This window comes from Babylonia areolata, chromosome 15 (genome assembly GCF_041734735.1).
Source record: "Babylonia areolata isolate BAREFJ2019XMU chromosome 15, ASM4173473v1, whole genome shotgun sequence".
In the NCBI taxonomy this organism is placed as follows: domain Eukaryota; kingdom Metazoa; phylum Mollusca; class Gastropoda; order Neogastropoda; family Buccinidae; genus Babylonia; species Babylonia areolata.
This window is the reverse complement of record NC_134890.1, coordinates 72,461-92,500: the sequence shown is the minus strand read 5'-3', so window position 1 is coordinate 92,500 and position 20,040 is coordinate 72,461. Positions and strand designations below refer to the sequence as shown.

The 20,040-nt window shown below is 44.4% G+C and overlaps 1 protein-coding gene across 1 annotated transcript in view; it reads left to right on the top strand.

The window, feature by feature from the left end:
• The window catches only part of LOC143290130 (uncharacterized), a 6,390-nt gene extending 3,362 nt beyond the window's left edge, over nucleotides 1-3,028 (top strand). The window contains exon 2 of the mRNA XM_076599416.1: nucleotides 637-3,028. Within this exon, the coding sequence (XP_076455531.1) occupies nucleotides 1,258-2,502 (1,245 nt within the window). The 5' untranslated portion in view covers nucleotides 637-1,257 and the 3' untranslated portion in view covers nucleotides 2,503-3,028. The remainder of the gene's footprint in view (nucleotides 1-636) is intronic.
• The last annotated feature ends 17,012 nt before the right edge of the window (nucleotides 3,029-20,040 follow it).

The following is a 20,040-nucleotide window of genomic DNA, read 5'->3' as shown; positions in this document are numbered from 1 at the left end:
TATTATTATTATTATTATTATTATTATTTTTATTTTTATTAAAACATCTTAAAACATCACGATTTAGTAACTTATCTTCTATGCTGAATCATTACGCATTTCTAACAAGTGTCTTCCCAACTAAACCATCGTTAATCACCAGAGTATGTATCTTCCCTGGTAAACCGCACACGGTCAAATCAGCAAGATGTCCACGAGAGGACTGGACACTTCAGTTAAATGTAAGTGAAGTCCAGGCACTGTTGCAGAATCGGAGAGGCGTTGGACTTGTGATCCAGTGTGCACCAGTGATCAGGGTTCGAGGCCATGGAAGGTTAAAACGGCGGAAGGAGAGGACTGGGCCCGCCTCAGTGTCGATCCCTTGACACAGTGGATATCAATTCACTTCTCGATGGCAAAAAAATCTGTTGAGCCTTCAACCTTGTTATAACTGATGATTGATATAGTATTGAAGTAAATACATTTATTCAGAATACAGGTGTCGATTTAACGGACGGGAATTTTCAAAGAGACAGACAGGCAGGCAGGCAGACAGACAGATAGGCAAGCAGACAAGCAGGCAGACAGACAAACAGACACGACCAGAAAAGCTGCCATGTATTTTCATTTCAGTGTTTTTTGATCTGTCGCACACAGGTACCACTGTCCACCAGCTGAATCCCGTACACGTCACCACAGCCTGCCTGACACAGACAGGTACCACTGTCAATTGATCGCCTGTTCATCCACGGCACTTGCTGACCAGAGGTCACCTGTTCCCACCCGTCCAGAACGACTCATAGAACTACACCTCGGCCCGTAAGTTTTGAGACCAGCTGAGCAGAGGCCTCCACTCCTGAACATTCGTGCTCAGCTTCCAGCTGATCCTCTGGACAACACGACATTCAAGGACGGTCTGCATACGATGCTGTGAAGGGATACCTGCGTCCAAAAGGGAGACATTTCGTTCTTTCTTGATTCCACTAGAATAAGGTGTGGTTCCTGAGTTTGCATGATTCCGGAGACTCTGAAACGTACGTCCTGGAGATTGTTGGTTGTCGGAACTAAAACTGAATTGTTTTTAGGTTGTTTGGGTTTCCTTCCATTTTCATTTCGTTTGGGAGGATGTTTTAAACCCTAAAACGCCTTGTATTTTGATAATAAACCACGTGAATCGACTTGAATTGAGCGGATAACGAGTCTAAAACCCCAATAAAACGGTAAACAGCCTAAACACGTCATTTTATTGTGCACATCGCAACAGCAGAGTTTTGCACAATGGTTATCGGCACGGCTGTTCTCCTGATGACGATGTCCATCGCCGTGCGGCACAGCCCGGCAGCAGCCAAGGTGTGCATGAATGACTCCCAGCTGGTTCACGTGAACTGCTCCTCTGCCCACAACGCCAGCCTCAAGGGGAACACCCACGTGACCTACTTCACGGACACCTGCAGCCAGATCCCCATCCAGCTGCTCTCCTTCGTCAACACCATCTGGCTGTGTCCCACTGAACTCTGCCCCGGCTGCCTGCACGTCATGCGCACCACCGAGGTCATCGAGGTCAAGGACGTTTCCACGGACGACGACCCCGCTCAGGGTCGCGGTGACCCGGAGCTCGCTGAGGATGTGAGCGGGATGTACGCGGTGTCCGTCAACTACTGGCACCGCGGGGCTATGACCACCCTGTGGGTCGGCAACCTGCTGACGCCCAGTTTTTCCGAGTCGTTCATCCCTCTTCCGGGGGACGACGTGGGCACCTTCCTCACCGTGGACGGCATTGACGAGCAGGGTTACTTCCCCTTCAGGTACGCCACGTGCACCACGCAGCACCGCCAGTCCCCCTGCCGCCAGGACGGAGCCCAGAACCTGTCTTTCTCCGGACCTGCCGCCTTCTTTCGGCCCTCCCCCTCCACAACCACCCTCCCCCCTCAACCGTCGTGCGATGGCGGCGATGAAGATGAACCGTCCTCGACGTTAGACGCCTTCATCGCCGTCACGGCTGTCCTGGTGGTGCTGTTGGTCGTTGTGTCCGGCGTCCTGGCCGTCGTCCTGATCCGGTCGAGGAGTCCTCTGTCGACGAAGCCCTTACCTTCGGCGGAGGACATCCTGAAGAAGGCTTTCCAGAGGAACGAGTCCTTGGTGGAGCAGATGGTGGCGTCTCTGCCTGACCCCCGCCTGGCCACGTCCTGCTCGGACTCCTCCATCAGCAACGCCATGCTGGGCACCGCCAGTAACCCGCCTCCCACCTCCTCCTCCTCTCCAGACGCTGACGATGTGGAGTGTGGCTTCAGCCCAGCATCGCCGGGTATGTCCCGCGTGAACGAAGCGTTCTACATTGACGTCATACAGTCCGAGGAGTGTCCGGCAACCCCCGAGATGGAGCGCGCCGGGAGGGTGGAGGGTCCACGAGTTCACGCCCCTGCCTCGGCCGTGTACGACACTCTGACGTCACCAGGTCATGACGTAGAGCATTGCTATGCCCAGCTACGTAGTATGCGGGGCAAGGTGAGGGTTCAGGTTTAGAGTGGTTTGGTTCGTGGTCACCTGAAATGGGGACACGGAATGAACAGAATGTTGATTTGTTTGTTTTGTTTCCAGCAAGGGAACGGGTCAGGTTTCGGATGAATTTTCGTTTCTAATAATTTTTTATTTTTTTAATTTTTTTTAATTCATGCTCTCCTGAAAGGTGTACACAGAAATGAAACGTTGATTTCGTTTGTTTGTTTCTTTGTTACAGTGACTAGGTAAGGGGTCAAGTTTTGAAAAAACATTTTTTTAATTTTTTATTCTTTTTTTATTCATGGTCACTAGAAATGTGTATGTGGAATACAAATGTTAATTTGTTGGAATGTTTGTTTGTGTTCAATGGCAAGGCAAGGGTTCGTGTTTAGAAAAAGAGTTTTTATTCATAGTCACCTGAAACGTAAACACAGAATGGAAATATACTATGTAGATTTTTTGGGGGTTTTGTTTGTTTGTTTGTTTTCTAATTTCTTAGTTTCCATCAGGACATGAGCTTCCTCTTTCGTACCGGCAAATCTCTACACTCAGCTCTTTCGAGTCTGGCCTTACAACCTACCTCCTCCCAAAATAGCCCCCCCCCTCCCCCCACCCCACCACCACTCCCCCAGCCCCTCCCCCCCTCCCCCCCCACTCCCTTGTCTCTTCCTGGTCTACAGTATCTCTGGCTTTCTATCTAGCATGTGATAATCAGATTTCTTCTCCTTTTTTTCTGAATTGGGGTTGTGCATGAGCGTGAATGACTGGCGTGTGAGAGCCTTGATTTGTCCTTGTACAAGGTCTGGTGCTGTATAATTCTTGTTGTTGTTGTTGTCGTTGTTATTGTTATCGTTGTTTTGGTTCTTGTTGTTTCTATCCTCATTGAACTTCAAATATCTCAGTATCAGTATCAGTGTCAGTAGCTCAAGGAGGCGTCACTGCGTTCAGTCAAATCCATATACGCTACACCACATCTGCCAAGCAGATGCCTGACCAGCAGTGTAACCCAACGCGCTTAGTCAGGCCTTGAGAAAAAAGAAAAGAAAAAAAGACATAAATACATAAAAAAAAAACAACTAATAGTAATAATAATGATATTTATAAGGCGCAAAATCTTGATAAAGTCAACTCTAAGCACACACAAAAAAAGACAACAATGATGATAAATAAGCAAATAAATGTAAAACAGGCAGACACACATTCACACACACACACACACACACACACACACACACACACACACACACACACACACACACACACACACACATAACATATGTGCAACAAACATGCAGTTTCACAGACATGAAAGCACAATCAAATACACATAAACGCACATGAGCCTTAACACACACACACACACACACACACACACACACACACACACACACGAAATCATAAAGGCTAGCCTACCGGAAACAACAGAAATACTAAAACTGTTATTTCAGTCTATCGTCAACTCAGGCACGTTCCCAGATATGTGGAAAAAAGGAATTAGCATACCAATTTACAAATCGGGAGACCAATTGAACCCAACCAATTATCGAGGAATAACTCTAAACAACTCACTTAGTAATCTTTTTTGTCAAATATTAAACAGTCGAATAACAAACTATCTTGAAGACAATAATTTACTATCAAAAGAACAATCAGGCTTTCGAAAATCACACAAGACCTCGGACCACATATTCGTACTTTAAAAGATAATTGACGATACTTTAAGAAAAAGAATGAATCGCCTTTACTGTTGTTTTGTTGATTTTCAGAAAGCATTTGATACTGTCTGGCATCACGCTCTAATGCTAAAAATGTATCAAATCGGTATAAATGGAAATTGCTTTAGAGTTATTCAAAGCATGTATGAAAATGCCACAGTTTGCACAAGAACTGATACGGGATTTTCTTCTAAAATACCCATATTGAAGGTGGTACTACAAGGGAACACACTCAGTCCCACTTTATTTAATATCTTTATCAATGATCTCCCGAAATGTTTGGGCGTTACTGACTCACCATCCATAGACCTTGACAAAAATGATAGTGTTTCGTGTTTATTATATGCTGATGACCTAGTAATTTTGTCCACAACAAAGATATGGTTACAAAGGAAACTAGATAAACTCAATCTGTGTTGTGAAAACTGGGATATAAAAATGAACATAGATAAAACTAAAGTAATAGTTTTCACACACACCGATGCCAAAGTGCCTGTTATTTTCACAATAGGCAATGATATAATTCAGACAACTGATCATTACAAGTACTTGGGTATATTATTTCACAAAACTGGAACAGTCTCATTAATTTTTGCCCAAGAGCACCTGGCCAAACAGGCATCAAAAGCAGCACATTCCCTTCGACAAATCGCTAAAAAGCAAGATATTCGTTTGGATATTGTACTGCAGCTTTTTAATTCGCTTGTTTTACCTATATTATCATATGGATCTGACATTTGGTTCTAAAACTACCAATTCATTCAATACAGGAATGACAGATTTCTTTAGAAACTGTATTTCTTTGAAACATTCACATGAACAAATGCATATAAAATTTTGCGAACTGCTTCAAGGGGTACATTCTAAAACAATGAATCTGCCAACTCTAGCAGAACTGGGCAGATTTCCAACTGGAATTCATATTGCACAGCAGAGTTCTTGACCACTGGACTCATATTCTGGATGCACATGATGATAGCCTTATCAAAAAGGTCTATATTTCGATGATGAACCAACCAGACACAACTGAAAACCCCTGGATACTATTTGTGAAGAATATTCTTCACAATGTAGGATTAGGTCATGTTTGGAATAATCAGTCGACATTTAGTAACAGCAGACTTAAATTCACATTACGTCAACAACTAAGAAATAGATATGTACAATTCTGGAAACAGAAAAACTGAATACAACAGATTAGACTTCTACAACAAACTTAAAAGAAACGATTCTCAAACTGAGAAATCTATCTGATAAAATCGATCCTGCTCACAAACAAGCTCTTTGTCAACTCAGAATAAGCGCACATTTGAATATCGAACGAGGAAGATATGCAAACATTCCCAGAGAAGAGAGGTTATGTGATATATGTGAAGTTGTTGAAGATGAATTATATTTCTTAGATACGTGTATCTTATTTTATAATTTGCGAAACCATCTAATCACAACTGTACAGCAGTATGATCATCAATCAAATGTGATCACTAGAAAAATACAAAACAATAATATCCTAAAACCAAGTGATTTATTTAACTGCGATGTCTGTCAAAAAACACTCGCCAACTACGTATTTCAGTGCATGCGTATTAGATGACCGTTTGTTTCTTTGTTCCTTTTGTTCTTTGTTGTGTCTATTAATCCTTTGGGATTTTATGACAATAAATCAAGTCAAGTCAAGTCAAGTCAAGTCAAGTCAGGTCACACACACACACACACACACACACACACACACACACACACACACACACACACACACATTACCCTGCAATCCCACCGCCCCTCCTCCACACACTCATTTCTAGGCTACGTATCGCAGCTTCCACGGCACACACACACACACACACACACACACACACACACACATGTTGCACTGTGCTATAATGTATTGTGATGAATTGCTCTAAACTGTATTACATTGCATTGCGTGGCTCTGCGCTGCACTGAACTGTACTGTGCTGTGCTGTACTGTGCTGTGCTGTGCTGTGCTGTGCTGTGCTGTGCTGTGCTGTGCTGTGCTGTACCGTAATGTATTCTGCTCAATCAAAGTGTACCATACCGTAAAAGTATTCAAACACAGCGCCATACCAATCTCAGCAGAATCTATTCACAGAATCTGTGAACGGCTGTGTTTGAGAAGTGCTGATTAAAGGAAGCTCTATCCACCCCCACACAATGCAGACCGCAAACACGCCCCTCTGTATTGTGCATGTCCTCTCTCGTGAGACAGACACAATCACTTTGTGTTGGACTTCGGATCCAGTGTTAACTTCGGATCCAGTAATCAGGGTACACAGCCCCGTTTCGGCATGGTGTTGTGTCCTTGGGAAAGGCACTTTACTCCGATGTTCCTCACTCCACCCAGGTGTGAACGGGTACCTGACTTCAGGGTAGGGGAAGGTTTAAACGGCGGAAGGAGAGGACTGGGTCCCGCCTTCCTATGCCGAGCCCTGGACACAGTGGATGTGAACCCACTGCCGTGACGGTCGAAAGAGGTTACGGGAGTTTTAACCTTTAATGTTTCATGAAAGACAAGTACCCGTACCACCACTTGGGGTGGAGGAAGGGGGTGAGAGGCCACTGGAGGGGCAACACGGCGGGGACTGGGGGTGGGAGGTGTGGGGGTTGGGGGGGGGGGAGGCAAGGTGTTGAAGGATAGGGAGGAAAGAGAGTGTGAAGGAGGCATCTTGAATCGGCTTCTCAAGGATCTGATGTTAGCGATCTGGGTGCAGAGCCACATCGCTAATTGAATTGATCCATCGTCGTCGTCGCCTTCGTCATCGTCATCGTCACATCCCAGATGACAATGACAACGTTTTCTGCTGAACCCGATGCTTGTTATTCCTTTAACTCTCTCCATACGAACGGCGAAAGAGACGACGTTAACAGCGTTTCACCCCAATTACCATCATCAAAATATTGCAAGCGGAAGGCTCTTATACTGAAGAGGTGAATGTTGACAAAGATACCACAATTCTGACGACGGAAGCTAAAGGTTGGGTCATTCAGACACCCACTGGACATCCGAGGGGTCTGTGTAGAGGAGAAGAGTGGACTGGCCGTACTGAGTGAGTTAACACTGCTGATAATGAGTGTGTATGCTGCCACCTGACGTTTTTAAACTCCAGCTTGGAATACCTGAAGTCGTGTTAATGTTGTGTTATGTGCATGTGCCAGTGTTTCGTTTATCTTGTTCTCTGATAGCTTGGAACAGAGTGTGTTTTGGTTTTTGCTTTGTAGAAAGCTTGCACTCCAGTTTATTTCTTGTACAAAATACACTTTCTCTTTTTCAGACTTGTTATCTTTTTTCTGTTTTTACTTTCTAGTGTTCAGTTTTAATTTAACGTTTTTTGTTTTATATATATATTTTTTTTTTTTTTTTTTTTTTTTTACTTTGTTGCATTTACCACTTTGTTGCGTGAGTATGAGCTGGTTATCTTGTTTTGTTACATTTTTGACATGCTCTGTGTTTGAATTTGTATTTTAATGATATAATAAGTTTGTTGTTGCTGTTGTTCATACTGTATTTTGTGTGAAACCTGTGATTTCAACTTGCGTTTTGGTTGTGTCTCAGTTTTTGGGTTGTAGTTTGGTTATTTTCTGTTTTTTTGTTGTTGTTGTTTTGTTTACCTTTGTTTTGGCTATTATTTTTGTTTTCACTTTGTTGTATGTTTTTGTTATACGTTTTCAGTTTGTACTTGAGCTTTTGTCTGCGTTGTCATTTTGTCTTGCTATTTTTATTATATATATATATATATATAAAGATCTATTTCACTTTCTTTTGTGATTCAGCCCAGTTTTCTGTCGTTGTAAGTTTTTGGCTATGGTCTATAATTTCAACGTTAATCGACTCGGATTTTTTTTTTTTTTTTTTTTTTAATTATTGAAAATACTATGATCTGAATTTTGTTGCATTTTAGGACTTGAAACTTGTTGAAATTCGTGGTCCATTTTTTGTTGTTGTTGTAATTTTCTGGCTGAAGTATCACTCGCACAGTCGTTGGTAGTATTTTTTGTTTTTAATTCCTGTCTGTCTCTTGTTGTTTCGTTGTTTTTCGATTTATTTGATTCATGGTGTTGCAGTGAATGCGTTACACAATCGGTGTACTCATAATTATTCATGTTTTACGGTGTAATCGGTTTACATAAATTAATGCATAAGCATTCATCGAAAATATTGTTGCCCAAATTAGCACATTCCGGCATGTTGTTGTTGGTGTTGTTGTTGTTGTTTTAATAAAGGAATAAAATCATGGTATATAGCGCCAAGAGCGGTGTTTGTCACCTTTTCCATTATCATTCCCTTACTTACTTCGTTTTATCTTCCAAAGCAAACCCCCATCTCTCTCTCTCTCTCTCTCTCTCTCTCTCTCTCTCTCTCTCTTCTCTTCTCTCTCTCCTCTCTCTCCCTCTCTCTCTCTCTCTTCTGTCTCTCTTCTCTCTCCTCTCTCTCTCTCTCTACGCCCCCTCTCTCTTTTCTCTCTCTCTCTTCTCCCTCTCTCTCCCTCTCTCTTTTCTGTCTCTCTCTCTCTCCTCTCTCTCTCTTCTCTCTCTCTCTTTTCTCTCTTCTCTCTCTCTCTCTTTCTCTCTCTCTCTCTCCCCCTCTCTCCGTTCTCTCTCCCTCTCCCCCCTCTTCTCTCTCTCTCCCCCCCTCTCTCTCCCTCTCTCTCTCTCTTATCACGGCCTTTTGTTATTCTCTCCTGTCTTCCCGACCTTGCCACGTAGAAGCTGAAGACACCCAGAACATTGACAGACATACACACTCCCTCACACCCTTCCCCCCACACCCCCTCTCTCTCAGTCAGCATGCGTGCGTGCGTGCGTGCGTGCGTGTGTGTGTGTGTGTGTGTGTGTGTGTATGTGTGTGTGTGTGTGCGTGCGTGCGTGCGCGCGCGCGCGTGTGTGTGTGTGTGTGTGTGTGTGCGTGTGCACGCGCGTGTGTGTTTTTTTTTAAAATTATAGATAGAATGGAAAAACCCAGGAAGAAAAGACAAGAAAAATGAAGACAGAAAGGGAAGAAAGAAGAAAAAGCAAAGAACAGTAACTTCGCAAATACAACTTGAACACCCAAACTAGAGTCATCAAGGCTGCTTCCTTTTGACTCAGTTCCGGAGGTTCAGCTGAGTTCGCCTTGTGAGAGAGGAGTTGATTTAACCAGAAACACGTACACCCAGAATAAACACTGGCCCGGTCCACACCAAACTTTGGGGACGTTCAGCTGATCCATTTTCATTGTATGCGTTCAGCTACATGGCATTGTTCGCCTCGTCAATCCGAGCGGTAACGATCTCAAACACCCAAGTTGCGTGACAGAATCGGTTTAGACTTCTGATCCAGTGTTCACCATTGTCACGGCTCGTAGCATTCATTTGTGCGTGTGTTCCTTCCCCTCCTCTCCCTTTCCCCTCTCCCTTCCCCTCCTCTCCTTTCCCCTCTCTCCCCCTTTTTGCTCTATCGTTCTCTTGTGTGCTCAGTTCTGTTCCGAACTGATGCACGTGAATCTGTTGTGATGTGTGTCTGACATGTCCTTAGTCCTCGCTCTGAACTCTTGAGATGAGTTCGGAGTTAACGTCGTTGTGAAGGAAGAGTTTTGCTTTGCCTTTGGTGCCGAGCTTTGGGAGGAGAAGGGTCGCCGTTCCAGCAAGTGAGCTGTTGGGTGCCCTCTTGGACAGTCGTGGGGTTCGGTTCTGGTGTGACCCCCTTCTGCCTCTGTGTGGATCTGTGTTTCGTGTTCTCTCCTGGGCCAGTGGTGAGCCTGATTCCTGGTGACAGGTGAGGGGGGAGTTGTATAGTTAGTTTGTCCTCGTGGTGTTAGTGTCGTAACTTGTGACATTTGGTTGTATTTTTGGGATTGTTTTAACGGAAATCTTTTAAATCCAGCATTCTTTTATTTCTAGATATTTTGGGGAGAATTGATAAGGTTGTTAAGTGTGTTATTTTGACATGTATTCGGCTCGATTTATTGTTTCAAATATACCTTCTTTACAATGAAAACTGTGTCTAAATTTCCCAAAACATTTTTGGTGTCGTGTTGGAAATGTACGATGATTTGTAATATTACCTCATTGAGTTTTGTTTCTGCAGTTCGAAACTAGCATTATAAATAACGACATACTGTCATTTAGGGTAAATGTGTCTTGCGTATTATATGCAGGTTTAACTCCTTAATTATGAAACAATAATGGGCGGTTCCTGTACTTTTTGTCATTGGTAGTTGTGTGGAAGCGACTGCATCAATATCCACTTACTCGCCTACTTGCGTAATGTGTATTGCTTAAGGAAAGGGAGGGGGAGGGGTACTCTTTCATAACGTGTCAGAGCATTGTCTACAGAGACATGGGAGTCTTGTTACAGATTTGTTCCCTTGACTTTTTCCTGTGGGTTCCCCCTGACTGCCACCCCGACGGAACTCCAGGGTTCGCCTCTACAGTCATTCCCCTCCAGCCCTGTCCGTTCCAAATTCCCTCACTTCCACTCCTTCCCCCCACCTCATATTTCCAACGTCCTCACCCACAGTCCCTCATCCGTTTCCACACGCTCCGATTCTGCAGGCATGTGACTGAGCCCGGTTCAGCGACCCTGGTCTTCAATGGACGAACTTGATTTTGGTTCAAGTGAACTGACATTTCTTTTTGCGTAGATCTGTGCTGCCGTTACTAGGACTTGTGTCGTGTCATGCTACTATGGTATAATTAAAGAGTGTTGCTGTAATTAAGTGTTTAAATTTGTGTGTCTGGACCAGGTTATTCCAAGTGCAACAATAGTAAAGAACTGAGCTGAATTATCTATGTCTTTGTGTTTTGTGTTGTCGGGGTGTTAGTCTGGGAAGGTGCGGGAGGTTTATGGGCAACCCCTTATGGGTTGTGACAACCAGGGATTAGGGTTCGAAGTTCGGTATAGTGTTCTGTCCTCGACAAAGGTACGTTACTCTAACTGACCTCACTCCACGCAAGATCGTTCCTTTATCGTTTATTTACTTATAGTCTGTTCATCTGAGATTATGATATTAGACTGAAAATAAATATTATTATTATTATTTGGATTATCATTTCTATCATAATGATGATTGTTATTATTAATTAGAAATCGACATTTCTGTATATTCGAATGAAAAGGGGGGCGGTTGAGGTGGAGGGGAGGGGAGGGGGAGGCAAGGGGGGGGGGGACTAAGAAAGGGAGAGAGAGAGCAGAATGTGGAAAAGGTAGAGTACAAAATGTAAAATGGAGAGGGTGAGTGTCAGTGACTGGAAAAAGAAAAAGAGACATAATATTGGAAGGGTTTGTGTGAGAGGCGGGACGGGGGAAGCGGGATTAGGACAAAAAACACACACAAAAAATCAATAACCAAATATTGTATGCACTAATTCTGTAGATTATTATTTGAAAAGAGGCTTCTCTTCTAATAACGAGAAAATCTTTCCACCCAAGAGCGGATAGGTACTGGACTTCCGTTGGGGAAGTCTAGAAGATTGGGCTTCGCTTTGTGCTGAGCTCTGGACACAGTGGACAGGATTTCACTGTCCCGATTGTCGTTAAAGGCTACTGGGCCTTTGACCTTTTAGTTGGCATGGAAACCAAATGGAGAGCGCTGTGGAGTGATGGCCTGGAGGAAGAGCGACCGACTATGAAACGAGTACTAACGGGTTCGATTCTCGTGTAGAGTCCAGGATTATCATCTCCCCTCCTCCCTCCCCCCCCCACCCCCCCCCACCTTCCTCCACATAATGTATATGATATGATAGTCAGTCGTGTTCGACTATGACCATCAGAACAGCAGAGGAGGTAACTGCTGTCCAGACTATCTGAGCTAGAATTTGATTATAGTGGAGAGTGTCTTGCCCAAGTTACATCCCCACTCTCTCGGCCAAGAGGGTTTTAGGACAGTCGGTGTTGGGATGGTTCCCAAAGGCCAACTAGCCCCCAAGGCTGAAGCACTAAGAGCCAGTGCAATTTTACCTCCTAGTTTGAGAGTCATGGTCGTTCACGAAAGTCTAAGCTGTAAATGATTTCCCATTGCAACCGATAATACAGCTCTCACTTTGCTGTTGGCCCAACTGTATCCTTACGTAAATCTGCGAAAGAAGCTAACCCTCGAATGATGGTGTGGATAATGATCATTCGAATGAGACAATAAACCGACGGGTGGTCCTGTATGCAGCATGCACGTAGCGCAAGTAAAGGAACCCACGGTAAGAAGAGGGTTATCCCTGACAACATACTGTAGATGATTCATACACTTTGACAGTGAAACACGCTTACAGACAGAAAAAAAAGATTGTTGTGATTGGCGCTGCACTATGGCAATTCATCTCCCGAGGGAGACCAGTCCAAATTTCACATCGATAAAAAGTAATACAATACAATACAATACAATACAAAGGTAACGACAGTATATATTATGTAATTTTATTTTAAAGAAGCGGAAACTTGCACAAAATTATGTGTATCACTGTTGTCCAAGTAAACGATATATACGTTGGGGTGGGAGATGAAAAGAACTATTCACTATTTTCTTTGAACAGAACGGAGTGCTTTTATAGTGTCTGGATTTCAAACTGAGTCTGCTTTTTCACTGTCACTTTTGGAAGCTACAGATCCGAGCACATGTGATTGACCTGCAATGGCAAACAATCCCAAGATAATCTTCGCCCGATATCCATAGAACAGTGGATTTTGTGGTTCAACGGGTCTCTCTCTTCCTTTCTTTCTGTCTGTCTGTCTGTCTATCTTTCTTTTTGTTTCCTTCTCTTTCTTTCATTCTTTCTGTCTTTCTTCAGTCCTTACTTCTTTCCGGCCTTTCTTTCTTTGACTGTCTTCCTTTCTTTCATTTCTTTATTTCCTGAGTTCTTTCTTTCATTCCGTCTTTCTTTCCTTATTTTATCTCTTCTTTCCTTCCTTTCGGTATTTTGTCCTTTCTTTTTCTGTTTTACTTTCTTTTATTTCTTTATTTCCTTTTCTTTATTTATTTCTTTCACTCTTTCCGTCTTTCTTTCTCTATTTTGTCTCTTCTTTCCTTCACTTTCGGCAGATTTTCTTTCTTTATTTTCCCGTTTTGCTTTAACAAAAAAAAATTCTTTATTTTCTCCCACACTTTCGTCGATGTGACTGAACGCCAAACTTCCCAGCTGTCATGGCGGGTCAAGGGAGTTCACTCTGCCTGTGAGTTTGGAGTGATGGCGTCGACATTGTGGATTCAGCGAGCCATGTGGAATGACTTTGGATGTTGTGGGTTTGTGCTGCGCCTCTGGTGTGGGGCCACCAACAGTGTGGCTTCAGAAGGGACTGGAGGGGAAACGGTATTGATGGTGACGGTGATGGTGATGGGTGTGGTGATGGGTGTGGTGATGGGTGTGGTGATGGTGATGGGTGTGGTGATGGTGATGGTGATGGGTGTGGTGATGGTGATGGGTGTGGGGATGGTGATGGTGATGGGTGTGGTGATGGTGATGGGTGTGGTGATGGTGATGGTGATGGGTGTGGTGATGGTGATGGGTGTGGTGATGGTGATGGGTGTGGTGATGGTGATGGTGATGGGTGTGGTGATGGTGATGGGTGTGGTGATGGTGATGGGTGTGGTGATGGTGATGGTGATGGGTGTGGTGATGGTGATGGGTGTGGTGACGGTGATGGGTGTGGGGATGGTGATGGGTGTGGTGATGGTGATGGGTGTGGTGATGGTGATGGGTGTGGGGATGGTGATGGGTGTGGTGACGGTGATGGGTGTGGGGATGGGTGTGGTGTCGTGTCGTGTCGTGTCGTGGAGTAGAGTGGAGTGAATCGTGTTGAGTTGCGTTGTGTTGCACTGTACCACGTAGCACTGCACTGCACTGCACTGTACTGTACTGTACTGTACTGTATTGTATTGTATTGTATTGTATTGTATTGTATTGTATTGTGTCTATTTGTTTGGGTGTTTTTTTTGTTTTGTGGTTGTTGTTGTTTTGCCCTGTGTTGCTTTAGTTTCCATTACCGATTTCTTTGTAAGGAATCCACACGGCTTTCCCCGAGGACGGCACGGCCCCACAGAGCAGCACAAACCTCCCCCCCCCCTTCTTTTCTGACTAAACATGTAGCCTGCTTGTTTTGCCATTAAAATGAATTTTTGCCAGCGACAGCATTTATTTTTCTTGCTGCAGAAGCATGACCTACGTATGAACCATAAACCCGACAAGTCAGACTTAGACAGCATACCCTAGGTTTGTTTGAAACATTGACACTGACATGAAATGAAATTCAACGAAATAAACAATGGAGTGGATATATTAGAATGTGATTTCTTTAAAGTGAGAGTTACGCCCCTTGTGATGCGGGTGGGGCTCAGCATGCAGAAGGTGTGCTGGTCTGGAGATCTGTGGCAGGACGGTGGCGAAATGGTTTAAACGTTTATCTGCCAATACAGTGTCTCTGAAGGTCTGGAGATCTGTTGGGGGACGGTGGCGGAATGGTTTAGACGTTTATCTGCCAATACAGTGTCTCTGGAGGTCTGGGTTCGAATTCCTTAACTACCCTCTCCCCCCTCCTCCCACCCTACAAAGCCTCCCTCCCCTATCCCCACTCATCTGTTCTGCATTGCGAAGCCATGTTTCCACAAAAGGATTAATCGTAGTGAAGACTGAATAGTCAACGAAAATTATAGAAATATAATATAGTTCTAAAAACAAAAAAAGAAAACAAACAAGAGAGGCAAGGCCTTCAAGACTCACTTGTGATAAATTAAGTCCCCTAGCATTAATTACAGAGTAATTTCCCTTCTTTACTATCTGCACCAAAACGTTTGCAAAATAAATAAAACTTCCATGCTTAGCAAAAGAAGTTCCTGTTTGAACAAAAAAAAATGATAATAATGACTCCTCTTGTTGTTGTGTCAGAATAAGAGATCAAAGTGCCAAGTTTAGAGAATACAAAAAGTATAAATATAACAGTAAATGCAGTTTGCATATAATTAGGCTTCTTTTATATATTTTTTTTGTGCCCATCCCAGAGGTGCAATATTGTTTTAAACAAGATGACTGGAAAGAACTGAATTTTTCCTATTTTTATGCCAAATTTGGTGTCAACTGACAAAGTATTTGCAGAGAAAATGTCAATGTTAAAGTTTACCACGGACACACACACACACAGACACACGGACACACACACACACACACACAGACAACCGAACACCGGGTTAAAACATAGACTCACTTTGTTTACACAAGTGAATCAAAATGACCACTTGCTCCTTTTTGGGTGGTGGTGGTGGGGGTGGTGTGGGGGAATTGAGGGGGAGGATGACGTCAAAGTGAAATGATGCTAAATGTCACAGATCCAGCGACCTGTGCGGCCAGCGTAATGAGAAGCACTCATGATCAGAAGTGTTCTCTTGCATGTGCCTTCCATGTTTTTACGACTAAAAGGGGACAGTTATGGATTATATAAACCACTGGATAACTTAATTTTTCGCTGAAACATCCATATCTCAAACTAATTATAAAGCTGGTTATGGTGTTCGCCTGCTTGAAACAGCCGTCAGTGTGTTTAGTGAGAGGCTGATGGCTGACCTACATCGTACATAGTGAGAGGTTGATGGTTGACCTACATCATACATAGTGAGAGGTTGATGGTTGACCTACATCATACATAGTGAGAGGTTGATGGTTGACCTACATCATACATAGTGAGAGGTTGATGGTTGACCTACATCATACATAGTGAGAGGTTGATGGTTGACCTACATCATACATAGTGAGAGGCTGATGGTTGACCTACATCATACATAGTGAGAGGCTGATGGTTGACCTACATCATACATAGTGAGAGGTTGATGGTTGACCTACATCATACATAGTGAGAGGTTGATGGTTGACCTACATCATACATAGTGAGAGGTTGATGGTTGACCTACATCATGAATAGTGAGAGGCTGACATATTCTATTCTATTCTAAAAATACGTTTGCAATCCTGAACTTTTTAGGGAAGATGTAGAAGATCTACCAGCAGGTTCACGTAGAAGCATTGGATGCAGAACAACGGTTAGTTTGGATGAACAATGAGAGAGTTTGTTCAGTTCGGTTTAGTTCAGTTCAGCACGGGTGGACCGACAATTGCCTTCCCAAGAGACTGTTCTACGGAGAGCTATGTGCTGGAAAACGCTCCTACGGGGTCCAGAAGAAGGTCAACAAAGACTCCCAACAGACCTCCCCCAAGCGCCTCGGCACTGACCCAGACATGGGAAGGTGTGGCCTACAGTCGCTCAGCATGGCACAGCCAGGTCCGGCCTGGTGTCGCGGCTCATGACTGAGGAACAGAGAATCGGCAACGCCGTTCTGAAACACTAGCAACATCAGGAGAAGGGATCTGATCCACCTACACCTGGACACCACCAGTTTCACCCCTGTCCGCAGTGCTACAGACACGTCAGAGCTCGGAACGAATGAATAAATGATATGGTATCAGTATCAGTATCAGTTTCACCCCTGTCCGCAGTGCTACAGACACGTCAGAGCTCGGAACGAATGAATAAATGATATGGTATCAGTATCAGTATCAGTATCAGTATCAGTTCACCCCTGCCCGCAGTGCTACAGACATTTCAGAGCTCGAAATGAATGAATAAATGATATGGTATCAGTATCAGTATCAGTATCAGTATCAGTTTCACCCCTGCCCGCAGTGCTACAGACATTTCAGAGCTCGAAATGAATGAATAAATGATATGGTATCAGTATCAGTATCAGTATCAGTTTCACCCCTGCCCGCAGTGCTACAGACATTTCAGAGCTCGAAATGAATGAATAAATGATATGGTATCAGTATCAGTATCAGTATCAGTATCAGTTTCACCCCTGCCCGCAGTGCTACAGACATTTCAGAGCTCGAAATGAATGAATAAATGATATGGATACTTATATACCGCGTATCCTCCGTCGGAGCCCAAGCTCTAAGCGCTTCACAAACACGGGGTCATTTGCACAACAGGCTGTCTACCTGGGTAGAGCCGACTGACGGCTGCCACTGGGCGCTTATCATTCGTTTCCTGTGTCATTCAATCAGATTTCAGGCACGCACACATACACACTGACAGACATGTAACATTTTACGTGCATGACCGTTTTGTTTGTTTACCCTGCCATGTATAGGCAGCCATACTCTGTTTTCGGAGGTGTGCATGCTGGGTGTGTTCTTGTTTCCATAACCCACCGAACGCTGTCATGGATGACAGGATCTTTAACGTTGACTTGTTGGTCGTCGACAGACCCATCCAGTGTGAAGCACATGCTCATCTTCGCTATTGAGGAAGAAACAACATCAGTGGTTAGTTTGTCAGTCAGCCAGGCAGCCAGTCAGTTGATCAGTCAACCAGTCAGTTAGTTCGTTAGTTAGTCATTCAGTAAGTTATAAAATTAGAGCACGTGTACATTTGTGTGTGTCCCAGTCTGCACGTGAGTGCCACAGAGAAAGGTACAGAGGCAGCTTTTGGTGTGGACACTTACATGGCTTCACAGCGTTCTTCACAAAATGTGGTCATTGTTCACCCACAAGGTGATGGAGTCTCCCGTCAGTCCGACGGATGAGTAGGCAGACAGGTTTATCTGTCGGTGTGCGTCCTCATATGGGAGAAGAGGCCGATTCTGGATGCGCAGCACTTCCCACAGGTGTTGCAAGGGAAAACGTCTCCAGAAGTTGAGCCCTGCTTCCTTCGCTCACCCTTCTCCTTAATGGCCAGCGTTCTCTTGTTTTCAAACGTCTTTATGCCACTAGAGCACAGCATCATCCAGCGAGAGCGGTCAAAGGCATCAGTTTTCCAGGAAGCGATGTCTATGTCACAGGTTTTGATGTTTGTCTTCAGGGTGTCCTTGAAGCGCTTGCAGGGTCTTCCAAGTTCGCGGTGGCCTTCCTTCAGCTGGCCATACAAGAGCATCTTCGGGATCCTGCTGTCTGTCATGCGGACAACGTGTCCTGTCCAGCGTAGCTGGTACTGGATCAACTTACTCACTAATTAACTAGCTTAGTAGCTGACTAGTTGGTTGGTTGGTCAGACGGTTGGTTGGCTGGTTGGTGGGAGAGTGAATAAATGATTTCAGTCAGTCAGTCAGTCAGATAGTTATTTGCTTGGTTGGTTGGGTGGTTGGTTGATCAGGTGGTCAGTCGATCGATTGGCTGGTTGGTTACTTAGTTTCTCAGTTAATTCGTCAAGCAATGATACAGACAGACAGAAGCAAAGATTATTTCTTAGTCAGGGTGTTCTTTGTTACTGCCTTTCTGCCACACGCGAACACGCACACAGACACATTGCACCAATGCATGCCATCTATGAACATGAACAGCTGAAAACATCTTCACCGCATTCATATACAAAATCTTCAGTTCCACATGCTTCCAATGGAAATGTTTTATACTGCAATCAACTCGGATTGAAATAGTCCAGAATTTTATTTGCAGCCCAGTTGGGTCTCCGTTTCAATGTGACTGGTTTTATCTAGTTCATAGATCTTTTTTTTTTTAATGCTGATTGGGGAGAGAGGAACAGGGGGGGGCAGTGATGACACGAGGCATCGGTGGGATAGGGCAGAGGATGGATGTTCGTCCAAGAACACAATTGTGGATAGACGTTACCCCCCCCCCACCAGCCCCCCCCCCCCCCCCCCAAAAAAAAAAAAAAAAAAAAACCAACAAAAAACAAACAAAAACCGATCATACAGTAACACACACACACACACACACACACACACACACACACACACACACAAACAAACAAACAACAATAACAACAACAACAACAACAACAACAACAACAACAACAACAACAACAACATGCGAACTATAAAAAAAATTAAAAATCGATCATACAACACGCACTCACAGACACACACAGACACACACACACACACACACACACGCACGCACGCACACGCACGCACACGCACGCACACGCACACACACACGCACACACACACACAAAAGAACAACAACAACATACAAACTAAAAAAAAACAAACCACAATTAAAAAAACGATCAAACAACACACACACACACACACACACACACACACACACACACACACACACACACACACACACACACACACACACACACACAAGAACAACAACAAAATACAAACTATTAATTTTTTTTTTTTTAAAGCGATCATACAACACACACACACACAATCACAAACACAACTCCCACCCCATCCCCAAACACACACACACACACACACACACACACACACACACGCACACCTCCTCCTCCTTCTCCCTTCCTCTTCCCCCCCCCCCCCCACCCACCCACCGGGGGGGGGGGGTGAGCTGTTGTTACCTGTGCGAAGTGGACGTGTTTCTCAGTGCTCTGCAAATAATTAACGTTTTTTGGTTAATTACGCTGTATTGCTTCAAAAACGATCTTTGATGATTGACACTAAGCAACCATGCCTTCAGCCACCTAGATTTCCGTGTTCGATGCGGTGGATTCGTCTCTGTTTTCATCAATTTCATGGCGAAACGAGCAAAACAGAAAGCGGCCATGCAACTTCGTACCCTCAGAGTGCGCACACGCCTGACCGGTGTATTGGTTGGACTGGCCCTCACTGTGTTTTCCTTCAGTGACCTCCTTTAACGGTGTGGCGAGGAAGAGCTGAACCCCGGACCCAGGTCTGGCAGTACCATGAGGCAGGCACGGCTGACCAGTGAGGGTGTCGGACGACGAGCCAGTACTGACCAGTCAGCGGTTCCTGACCGTGACTTGTCTTCCACAGTGGCTTCAGGTGAATTACTCCTGAGCTGTGGTGATGTTGAAGCGAACCCTGGACCTAACCCTAACCCTGACCAAGGTGCGTCGACGTCCTCCAGCAGTTTGCGGCAGACCCGGC